This window comes from Perna viridis, chromosome 2 (genome assembly GCF_037379345.1).
Source record: "Perna viridis isolate PV_CMFRI_1.1 ecotype Kerala chromosome 2, ASM3737934v1, whole genome shotgun sequence".
NCBI classification, from domain to species: Eukaryota; Metazoa; Mollusca; class Bivalvia; order Mytilida; family Mytilidae; genus Perna; species Perna viridis.
The window spans coordinates 28,101,069-28,113,342 of record NC_142446.1 but is presented as its reverse complement, the minus strand read 5'-3'; the positions used below and the strand labels follow the sequence as shown (position 1 = coordinate 28,113,342).

The 12,274-nt window shown below is 33.4% G+C and overlaps 1 protein-coding gene across 1 annotated transcript in view; it reads right to left on the bottom strand.

Moving 5' to 3' along the window:
* Window positions 1-7,278, bottom strand: part of LOC148624333 (uncharacterized) — a 29,223-nt gene extending 21,945 nt beyond the window's left edge. The window contains exons 1-7 of the mRNA XM_088571022.1: window positions 7,200-7,278; window positions 6,972-7,088; window positions 6,345-6,500; window positions 5,023-5,388; window positions 4,170-4,280; window positions 2,124-2,490; window positions 284-479 (exon numbers count right to left, since the gene is read on the bottom strand). Coding sequence (XP_088427148.1) covers window positions 284-479; window positions 2,124-2,490; window positions 4,170-4,280; window positions 5,023-5,388; window positions 6,345-6,500; window positions 6,972-7,088; window positions 7,200-7,260 — 1,374 coding nt within the window. The 5' untranslated portion in view covers window positions 7,261-7,278. The remainder of the gene's footprint in view (window positions 1-283; window positions 480-2,123; window positions 2,491-4,169; window positions 4,281-5,022; window positions 5,389-6,344; window positions 6,501-6,971; window positions 7,089-7,199) is intronic.
* Window positions 7,279-12,274: the final 4,996 nt, after the last annotated feature.

Sequence of the window (12,274 nt, the reverse complement as noted above, 5' to 3'; positions counted from 1 at the left end):
GGATACTCTATTTGCAGATGCTAGAAAATTGCACCATTTTGATGGAGGTTAATAAGAGAAAGATTTCCCATCTGATTTTCAAAGCAAAGAATGAGGAGAAAAAAATAATGGATTTTTTTTTTAAAATGAAAAAAATAGAAACAACATTATTCGACAAATATTGTAGTCAGTTTTTTTCATGAACGTAGCAACGTGCTTGTGAATTTGTCTTGTGATAAAACAAAAACATTATTGATACAACAAAAAGAAATGAAAAAACTGGGTGATGTTTACACAAAGTAACCTCAATTCCATTAGTACAGCTCTGCCTTGCAGCTTCTCCGGAGCAACATGACATATTTTTGTCCTTCCCACCACGGAACAAATTGTTTCCACAGCAAAGATCAGTTGTATTATTGTAAGATTCCTTTCCACATGTTCTCTTTATCTCCAATGCCGCTTTGTTAGTAATAGGTATTGTTGTTTTTTCGGTCATTTTTCTGAAAAAAGAAGCATATGCGTCGACCAACGTTTAAAAGGTGGAGAACGTAACTTTAGGTGAAAGCATCTTTATCCGTTAGGTTCATTTGTTCTTTGTGTGGAAAAAAGGTAGTATATGACATACGTACGTCTATAGAAAGTAGACCAATAAAAAAGCAAACTTGGTTAACCAATAAGGACCAAGTCACACGCACTACAATCCTCGTGTAAATTCCATATAATTTCGATGTAAAAATTTAAAAAATACACAAATTGGGCAGAAGTTCGGTCAAGCTAATTAAGGTTTATAGGCCTAAAGTCTTTGATAACGTTACAAGTATATTCGAATATTCTTATTTTAGTTTGATTGAATCCACGCTGAATGGGACTTGATCTTTTTGTAATCAAAATCAATTTTGTGTACAGACAAAAGTGATTTTGTTTAACAAAAATGAATTCAGATTAACAAAATTTATAACATACTACAAATTTTCAATTTTGTGAGACAAAAATCTATTTTGTGTCACAAAAGTCAATTCTGGGTACAAAATTGAATTATGTCTCCAAAAAAATTAATTTCGATTACAAAATTGAAGTAATCATAAAACGAGTCTGTATAGCATAGTTTTGAACATCCTCCCAAGTCAGGGCTTTGAGTCCACCTTCGTTCGAGGGAGCGAGGGTGGACTCAAAACCCTGACTTGGGAGGATGAGTTTTGTACGACAAAAATGATTTTTGTGACGGAAAATTGAAAATTTGTAGTATGTTATAAATTTTGTTAATATGAATTCATTTTTGTTGAACAAAATTCACTTATGTCTGTACAAAATTGAATTTTGAGTGCAAAACCACAGGAGTCATATTCGGCGCCCCATAAATACAGGTAACAGACAATAGATCGAAAAGGTGTACACACTGTACGTACAATCTTCCAAGTTATTCAAGTGAACTTTTCACAAGTTTAGGCTGATGAAAATTATGGTTTTCACTTGAAATCCAGTAAAGCTGATGCATTGAAGTGCCGAAAATACTCGTTTTAAGTATCCATCCAAATAAAATTCAGACGCTATCAATGGTAGAGGTGATTCATGGTGCAGAAAAACCAAGCTTTTTCAATCTACATACACCATGTTTTATGTAACTATAATCCTTTCTGCATAAAAATCTGTATTTTTTCAACAAACCATGCATTCAACTCCCACTTAAATCAAAGAAATTAAGAACGATCTCTTGTAAAGTTTATGCAGATCAATCTTTATAATTTTGATCTCAAAAGTGCAACAAATAAATAAAAAACTAAGATTGGTTATAAGTAGACGGTAACTGTTTCTGAATAAGAAATAAAATGACTTTTGGTGGGTTTCTGACATTCATGAATAACGGGGACTCCCACTATCAAATATGCAGCAAAACAATCATCATGCATTGTGTGGATGTGTGGTTTTAGTAGTGTTGAAAGCACTGATCCCAATGTAAATAATTAATCTTTTTGGAAATACATATCAAACTGTACGGTAAGTGTCTTTAAAAGTTATTAAAAATAGTTATAAATATCTTAAGACTTCAAAGGTTCAGTGCATTGGCGCTTTGATTTCTTACAGTAATAATGCTGATGAATGATAGTACTGTTACCTATTTAATAATAAAAAAAACTTGTGATTACCTTTTAGGAACCACTTTAGGCGACGATAATCTGTTGGTGCAAGTTTCGTTAGCAGTGAAGTATGCAACATTACCGCAGCATTCCATTTTCAATTTTCTCCCATCTTTGAAAAAGTTTTCATCATATTGAGATTGGCAACAAAGATCATCTCCCGTCGTCTGCTCAATACATTTTATATTCACAACCCCGTCTGGAGTACACCTCTGAAAATTCTCGTCGTAAGATACAGGCTTTTCCAGCGAAGTACAGCAAGCATCGTCCGAGTTATTTACTTTCTTGATCATTTCTCTATTTTTACAACATACGTAATTCTTAGTATCAAGAACTTTTCCTGCACAACAATGTTTACTCTTTTCCACTATTTTATCTGAAAAAAAAAATATATTGACGAAATATAGTATACTGTTGATATTTAAAAAAATATCAGTGTAGTGCAGCAGACGATTTATAGGACTTGACCACGGTGACAATGTGAAAATGTCTCTTGATAATGTTTGTTGTTGTTTTTTTTTGTTCTATGTGTGTGTGTGTTTGTGTGTGTGTATTGCCAAAACTGAATATACTCGTTGAATTTCTGGTACCAAATTTCATCATAAAACAAATTAAGAACCCGTAGTAGAACATGTGTTTAGGGTAAACAATGGTATTATTGAGAGTTTTTTTCCATGTCCTTATTCTCGGCGATATATAACCTTATTTCTAATATAAAGAATTTGTTCATATCATAAATATTTAAGTATGTCATTACCCCCTTAATTCGTTAACTAATATGTGACTATTAAAGAATAACGTGTTCTATCTGTCATGTGACAACTTGTAGAATGGTTAACATTACATCAAATATTTTATATTGATTTCACACTTGAATTGTTCACACCGGGCCAAGTGAGAAAAGATCTTAATTTTATCTTCAATTAGTAATACAATAAATGAAACATAGCACTAATAAAAAAAGCCCAAGTTTTTCCCCACATTTTGTAGATCGCAAAATCTGCTCGTATACAATAAATTTATTTCCTCGATCTATTTGTACAAATGTTATAGTTAATATGACTAAAACTTGGCCTTCTTATTTTAACTTTTTACAGTACAATGTGAATAAATTGGAAATTCTAGTTGAATTACTTCCCAATTGAAGTTATTGACATACAATTGTAGGAAATACGTCAACTGTATTGCAAAATTGATTTTGGAACTCCCGAGGATATTTGACCTTGGGTTGTATGACAATGACAATTACCCGCTTCCGCAACAGTCATGCACGGACACATAAAGGTTTTCTAAAATACGAGGACACTTTAAAAAAGGAGAGTTGATAACTTACAGACTGAGTACTTAGTATATACTCATTTTGGTTTATAAATAACCATGGCCATTTTTTCGACCGATTTTCAAAAACTATTAAACTGTAAATTTGTGAAAAACATGATGGAGAACAAGTATGAATATTAACAATAAAATACATTTATGTCATTTTTTACCCAAAATGAACACTTTCACCATCACAATGCGTTTTGGTTTAAATAAAAACTCTTCTTTTTAATGACTTCATGATTTATAATATGCTTATTTGTAAAATGTGACTTTTTTGGTCAAAAAATAAAAAAAAAAAACCAGTTTTCTTTGTATAGCTTTTTTCTCAGAAATTATAATTTTGTAATTTTTTGAAGTTTAAATTCCAGCCTCTTTCGAAATTTTGTTCTTTGGTTGTTCGTTTTGTTTTAATTTTATTGTTATAATGTCACTTCTTGTCTTAGACTTACTTTTTACGTATTTTAAGACAAATCGAGTCATAAAAATTAAAACGTGAATAACCTAGGAATAGCCACTTGGAGAATATTTAAGGGGTCCGATCCAAAAATTAAAAACAGAAGGGATGCAGGTTAAAATAAAAAAAAATAGCAACATAATTTAATTATTTGGCTATTTTTTCTAATTTTTTCACAAAATTAATTAAATTTGAAATCATCGGACAATTCCTCTTGGATCCGCCACTGAACGAAATGAAACCTCATGCAGTTGAAACAAATTTGGGAAGATTCTTACCTCCACAACATTGTTTGTTCAGTCTATCATATTTTTTCCCTGCACAGCTGTCATAATCGCTGATTTTATTTCCATTAGAATTTTCTTTTCTGGGGTCATAAGAAATTTTGTCTGAAATAAAGTGAAAGTCAAGACTAGTAAGGTCTCAATTAAACTAAAATACAGTGAAATGTTTACTACAGTACTTCTATCACGTTACAAGGCTGATATTCGTTGCGCTTTACCAAAAGCGTCTTTTTTTTAAAGACTTTGAAAAGACCCCTTTTTGCAATAACTTGCCGATTATCGGCCTATGCAAAAGAGCGAGAATGGAAATCATCACTAAAACCTGAGGAAAATATAGATTAACAGATGTTCAAGAATATTTTTTCCCGACGCAGTCGGTACAGTTGTCGGTACAGTTTCGCTTTTTACCCTTTGACCTTAAAGACGCTTTTCTATGGAGACGCAAGTCACCTGATCGCAATTCTGTTTCACGATTGGCCAAATACTGATAACTTAGTCGCGTTTGAAAAAAAACTGTATCGGAAATTTAATTTGAGCACCATGTGTTACTTTCTTGAATGAAATGTAGAAAATTATAAGGATAAAGATCAATATTTAATGCGTCGGCTATTTTTTTTCAAAGATAGTACTTGTTACTTTTGCTGTACCAAGACACAGGAGGATATCAAGGAGCCTTGGTTTGGCCATTGACAGGGGACATATTTCGTGAGGACATCGTGATAATGCGTTCCGTGCATTTTTTCCTTCATTTTTTTGCATGTCAATCTTAGGGCCCCGTGCGATACCGGTCACGGATAATCCATTATTATTATAACGCTTTTTTTCTGTGTGGTATAATTTTACATACCTGAAGTGCTTTGGCTATGAACTTTCAGGACGACATGGTTCTCACTACACTCCTCTTCACCCTTTATGTATTTAGCTTTACCACAACACCCAAAGTCTTTCCCCTTCTCCCTTTTCAATAGCGTCTTATTGCAACATATTCTTTCTGAATTATTATATATTTTTCCATTGCAGACATCATGGTCAAATGGTAGGGCTAGGTTTAATCCCTTTGTTCTGCAGTAATGTGTTTCCACGTCAAAGCTAACATTTCCACAGCATTTCAGGTCCTTCCCGCGTTTGTCGTAAAGGACGCCATTACAACATACTGCTAGAGGCTCTCTCCTATTGATCATCATTTTACCGCAGCATCTAGAGGAGGGTTGTCCTTTAATTCATTTTATAAAAAAATATACATAGTTTTAATGAATATTTTTAATACAAAAATAAGAAAATCTAAGCATTGTCGCACTAAATTGCATAATTAAACAATTGCATTCTATATCAAAGTTTTTGACAAAACTGTGGGTCTCAATACATAATAAAAAAAACATATAAATTATTCTCCTATTAAAATTAGATTCATCAACTATTTGCTGCTGCTGATGAGAGCTTACTCCTTGAAACACGTGTACAGCATATCGAAATTTACAGTACATAAAGCTGATAATTTTTTTTTGTATTTGCGTACAATGGACTCGTTAATATCTCTCCATTCCAAGCATTGCACTTCCCGCTTAAAACTTTTTATTATGCAAGTCGCAGCAATGAAGGGTAGGTCTTTTAAGCCCTGTTTAGACACTATCAAAGTTTTGCCTTTTGTGTGTAACAATTTTGTCGAGGAGAATGAGAAATCGTGTTATACAGGGGAGACGATGGACAGGGACTGGTTACAAAGAAGTACATTCCGCACTCTTGTACAAGGGCTAAACTGTGAGGGTCAAGGAGAATTTAAAAACTATTTAAGAATGGACAACGCCATCTTCAATTCACTGCTTGAAAAGATCATCAGACAAAACACCTTGAATAGAGGCTATTTTCCAGAAGAACGTCTTGTAACAGGCATGTTGATTACATTGAATGAAAAATAATAAAAATAATAGGTATTGTACAATTTCCATAGGGTTCTATGCATTAAAAAACTGATTGGTCAATTCCCGTCAAAGTTCATCAAGTTCCAAGAAAAATAGGATAAGATTCTATTCCAGCCAAATCCATCACAGTTTTTGCACCAAGTTTTCTTTGATGGTGGACACTATCAAAAACTTCAAGACCGACAAAAAGTTGATAGTGTCACAGGGACTTTACATTATCATATGTCTACTACCTACTTACAATTCTTACCTTTTGAATAAAAAATACCATCACAACATTTTCCTATTCCTTTTCTTCGGAAATTGTTTTCACAACACTCAGAAAGCTTCATTACAGAGTCATTTCTACTTCTCAATTCACTGCCACAACAAATTTGTGTTCTTGTATTATAAATCTGATTACTGCCTGTGAAAAAAATAATGTTCTTTATCAATATGACGAAAGTTCAGCTTCTCAAAAAAAACTAAGATGTAAATAGTACGGAGTTTGGCTTTGTTAGAATTCCCATAGATATATTTTGAGTTTTTTTTTTCACTTTGGCTCCAAATGTTGAACGATCAACCAAAACTAAAAGGACTTGCTAATTCATTCGCTATAATGAGGATTTCAAGATAACTAAATCTACGCACTGATCATATGCCCCTAGTATAGTAATGACAACAATCTTCAAATGTCTTTTATACCTGTTTTATAAATTATTCGGAAGAATGTTCTACTATAAATTCATAATTTGCTTATGGATGATTTGGTCTCAGTTTTACAAACTGCTAGCCTCATTGTAGAATCCGTATTGCAATGCCCTGACCGTTATTAAAAAAAATTAAATGAACTACCAGTTCTTTTTGTAAGATATTGGAACTATTTATAAATGCTAACCTTCACAGCATTCAAAGCGTTCACCTGCAGCAGTTTTGTTGTAAACTTTACCCAAACAGCAACCCTCGTATGCATCGTCATATAAATGGTCTCCTCCGCATCTGAATGTCCATGCATCTGAATATGTCAAAAAGGCATTTCATGTAAAATATTTTCAATTTTAATTCTGAATGCTGTAAAGCTTGAGTATGGCTAGATTAGTATCTCTCGTGTTATTCTATATCTTACCTATCAAGTTGAGAAGACAAAGAAATAAAATGCATGCTTTGACAATGCAGGGTATTGCCATTTTGATGTCGAATAATGCCATGTACAAAAGAATTATAATTATTGCAGAAAGAACCAAATTATATATGATAGCCAGGGAATTTCCAGACGACCACGTAAAGAGTAAAGTATTTGAGTAATGTGGAAACAAACCTACCAAAAAAAACAATCATTCAGAACGTAATTTCACACTAAACAAAATGAATAAGAGAATTTTCCTTTTTTATAAATAGGAAAATCGTGTTCAATTTTTGAATTAAGTTTTGATATAACACTGAAATATCGATCCCATTACATAACGCGTGCTTCATACAAAGGGAGAAAACTCAATTTGCCAATTATAATAATTTCGAAACGTACAAGTTATTAGGAATTAGAACATTGTTTAGCGAAACCATAAATAAAAGTAAAAGTGTCATTGCTGTCATAATACGTATTACTGCTTTTCCCATTCTCTAGAAAGTAAAAGTTGCATCTATTAAAGCATGTTTTTTTTTCAACAAAAAAAAAAAAAAAAAGACGGACGGCGCACTATATCTTTATATCATTACTAGTATTAGTAATACTTAAAAGTAATTCATTTATTCAATTTTTCCCATCTGGGTCCATTGGTCATTAATGAACAGTCAGAAAAAAATGACAACTTGGGTATTTTTTTGAAATTGAGAGAGAGAGGGATATCTACATAAGTACACATGTACAACAAGAATATTAAATATGAAAGACCAATTCAAACCGGATTTCATTTGACACAGGGATTATTTAAGTTAACAAATTCCTCTAATACTTCTTTATACTACTTTCCGTAACCGAGTTCAAGTGAGTGATATGAAGGCCCGCCCCAGATGAAGTCGTAATTTTTTTAAAAGTGTTATATAGTTTCATAAGCTAAAGCTTATTGTTTTCAATTAAACATGTTCCTTCTTTAAATCACTGCCAGTGCATTATTATATGTCAAAATATAAATTACCGGAAATTTTATACCAAGGAAAACAAAAACAAAACGCGACGTTCATAAATCGATCAAGTTAGAGGAGGTTTTGAGAGAATAGTTCCGATCGATCTTGATATGACACTTTATACCTCTGTTAAACACCATTGCACACTTTTCTTTTTCATTCATTGCACTACAGTATTGTATAACTTACTTGCCATGATGATGATGTTTAATATTATGAAGACCAAATTCAAGTTCATCTTTAACATGAATTTATTTTCTGTCAAGAACTAAACTTTTATTACCAAAAATTCGTTATATTTCAATTATAAATAGTGTGTCGTAAATATGATTTTTTTTATTCTATTTATAGAGATTCTCACAAAAATTGCGAAATATACAATGATTTCGACAGGACATGTTTGTTTTCTCTGTCAAGACAGAATACAATATTGTAATTTTTACATGTTTAGCGAGTATCACTTATATATGCCATTTTATATGCCATTGCATTTGTTGAAGTAAAACGTGTCGATGAAAAAGGAACTTCTTGCACGAAAGTTTCTTTACATTCGAAGCGGTCTGATTAAGCCCTTCTTGAGAGCTCTTGGTCGATCATTGTTCAACTCGGGATTTTGAACATAATCCAGGAAATAGAAGACGAGAAACACTTTTTATTTACACGCACCAATAATGATAACTTGAGAAACTAAATGTTAGATTTAACAAATTCTATGCATTATGTGCTTGGAATCAACGATAAATGTAATTGGTTGCCTAATAATGAAAATAACAGAATACTACTGTCAATATCTGAATTGATGACTGCTAGTGGGGTGTGATGAAATGTAGATACGTTGTATATGAGTTGGACATATTTGGAATTAGCAAATGTCGATGGATAAAGTCAGGCAAGATCAGAATAAATAGTGGTCAAATCTTCTTGTATCCTGGGCATATATGATAAACACCAAAGTGGAATAGCAATCATGACAAGCAAAGATAAGATCAAAACGCTGCTAGAATGGGAAACCAATCAGTGACCGATTAATTAGAGCAAGGCTGTAAACTAACACTCGTACAGTGATATGCGCCAACAAATGATGCTGAGGATGAAGTGAAAGATGATTTTTATGAACAATGTACTTCAGATGGTCGTCTTTAAAGTTCCTCAGCACAAGATGCTACTGATAATGGTTGGTGCTGACAACAATGAATGTGAAAAATCTATGGGCAAACATGACAATGGGAAACGCCTAATTGACTTCTTACTCAACAACAACCAAATGATAGGGGGCACAATGTTTCCACACAAAGATGTACATACACTAACTTGGAAATCCCCATATGGTAGGAAAACTAACCAGGTTGATCATATTAGAGGAGCAGATGCGAACAGTGACCTGTCTACTACCTGTTGAAAGCTACTATAAAACGTAAGCTTTGAAGAAATCCTCAACAACAAGAAACAAAACGAAGGCGTTGATGTAGAATAAATGTCAACCGAGCAGGAACAAGCCAAACACTGGGGTTCGGTAATTCCAGGAGGTTCAGAACCTGATGAACCAGCTAGTCCTGAACCTGCTGAGGAAGACCGTGATATAAACATAGATCCGCCAACTCTAGAGGAAGTACAAAACTCCAAACTCCATCAAATCAATAAAGAATTGTAAATATCGAGGCAATGACTCAATCCATGCTGATATGACCAAGTCGGATATTGTAACGTACATCATCAAACATACTACTTAACTTATTCGTGTACATTTGGGAAAATGAAACCATACCATATGACTAGAGCAAAGAACTGTTTGTAAAACTAAAAAAGGAATATCACTGATTTCAGTCCCCGGTAAGGTTTTCTGTAGAATACTCCCGAGCAGAATAGATAAAATGGTTGACAAGAAATTGAGAGGAACAAGCTTGATTCAGGACCGGAAGGGGTGTATAGATCAGATTTTTGACATTCGTAACATTACAAAACAGTGTATTGTTCCCTCAAAACCAAGCGCTATAAACCACTCGGCCATCTAGGCTATATAAAATAAATATAGCTGGCCGAATGGTCTAGGGCGCTGGACTTAATGCAGGCGGTGTTACACTTCTTGAGACGTTTAGGTTTCCCGCATGCACGATACACAAACGCACGCTAAACGCTCACCAAACGCACGATAAACCAACGCTCCTAGCGTGTGTTTAAACGCACGATAGACGAACGCTCATATCGTTCGTTTAAACGCACAATAGATGAACGACGAAAAATAATAATATTGACACATAATGAAGACAGAAAAAAATAGAAAATAAAATGAATGAAATTATATAAATTAATAATAGCAAAAAATATAAAAATAACAGCTAAATCAAGAAAATAATCAAAGTACAAAAATAAACGAACGCTTCTGTCGTGCGTTTAAACGAACGCAAAACGATGTGTAAAGCACGATAAACGATGCACGAACGCTAAAATGGGAAACGTGAACGTCTCAAGGATATCATAGCGGTACGAGTTCGAATCCCGCGGAGGGAACAGTTAATATTTGCTTCCCATTATGCTCACAGGTACTTGTAAAAATTTTAAAAAATTACGAAATCATGACTGTGTTAAACAGCAAATATTGCACTTATGCTATTTATATGAAGTTTTCGGGTATATTGATAATATAAATGCAATGTTTGCGGTTATAACACATGATTTAGTAATTTTTTTCTTTAAAAAAAATCCCGATCCCAAGTACCTGTAATTATGCTTATGTTATCTTCTCTCCGATGGAGAAGGATAGAGAATAGAGTCGTCACAATATATATTTATAAGTGTTAAAAGGGTGCTATCTTACTATTTTATCTGAGGAATCACGTATCATTCCTTTGAAGCATTATTTGCATATAAACAAATTCTTTAATATCGCGCTAATTATAATCTTTTCCTCTTTATAAGCAAACTCCACCTCCATCAAAGCAGTTCTGTACATGGCATGTCATCCAAGAGAATTTTTTCTGAACTTTTCAGAGAGGTTATGCATAGTTTTATGGGCCTTTCGTTTTTGAATAGGCTCAGAAAAGCAAAAAAATCTATCCAACGACATTAACAAATCGAACAGTCAGTACACCTACAATATAAGAGGTTGGAATTCCGTTCCTCCATGGCACAAAGTCAGAAAAAAGCTTGCAAAACGACCAGACAACTATTAGCATTGCTGGAGTATTCAAAGAGATAAACTATACGCGACTTCTTTTTTTATATTTTGTTGATTGTTAATTTGGAAGATTCCCAGAAGTTGTTAATTAAATAAAAAAAGATTTATTTGGGCCCCCTGGTGCACCTCCCCTTAGGTAATTCTCTGGATCCGCCACTGTCATGGTATTGCTCTATCAAGTCAATTTTTGAGAACTTTCCAGTTACATAGATGGCAAATTGAATTAAGCAAAATACGGAAAAGGGTATTGTGTTCTGTTTTTATAGACGCTTAGTTTAGGACACTAAAAATCACATTTAAGTCTCATTTTGGAAGGAAAGTTGTCTTTTACATATGAACAATGTTGAGCGGAGGATAATATTAACAAGGTCGCGTGTTTAGATATACCAGGGTATTTCCTAAATGACAAAAGTTGCACTCTCTGTGACTCTGGAGATGTAGGAGATGAAAGCCATATTTTATTTCACTGTAAAATAATCCAAAATGACCTTTTGTTTCAAGACATTCTTAAATGTCGTAAATTTAAGACTTTTAACCTCTAAAGGCACACTAATACAAAAGACATTGCCATTCATGAAATTGTCTGTCAGAGCAATAATTTGATTTCTGTACATTACATACGTTGAGCACGTCCCAGAGCGCGTACTTCCGCTAATAGCAATTTTCTAGTGTTATGAAAAGTGTATATGATTTTTTTTCCAAATTAAAGGGCCCAGTATGAGGCAGTATGATAGCACAAACAATCATGATTCACACAATGTAAATGTAACTTTATGCAACACACAAAATGCAAGTAAAAAGAATTTGAAATAATGATCACAAGAATGTGTTTGTTATGAAACGAGGACTACATGCTGATAAAGGCTGGAACCTCATGCACATACTTAACCTCTACGTTAAAC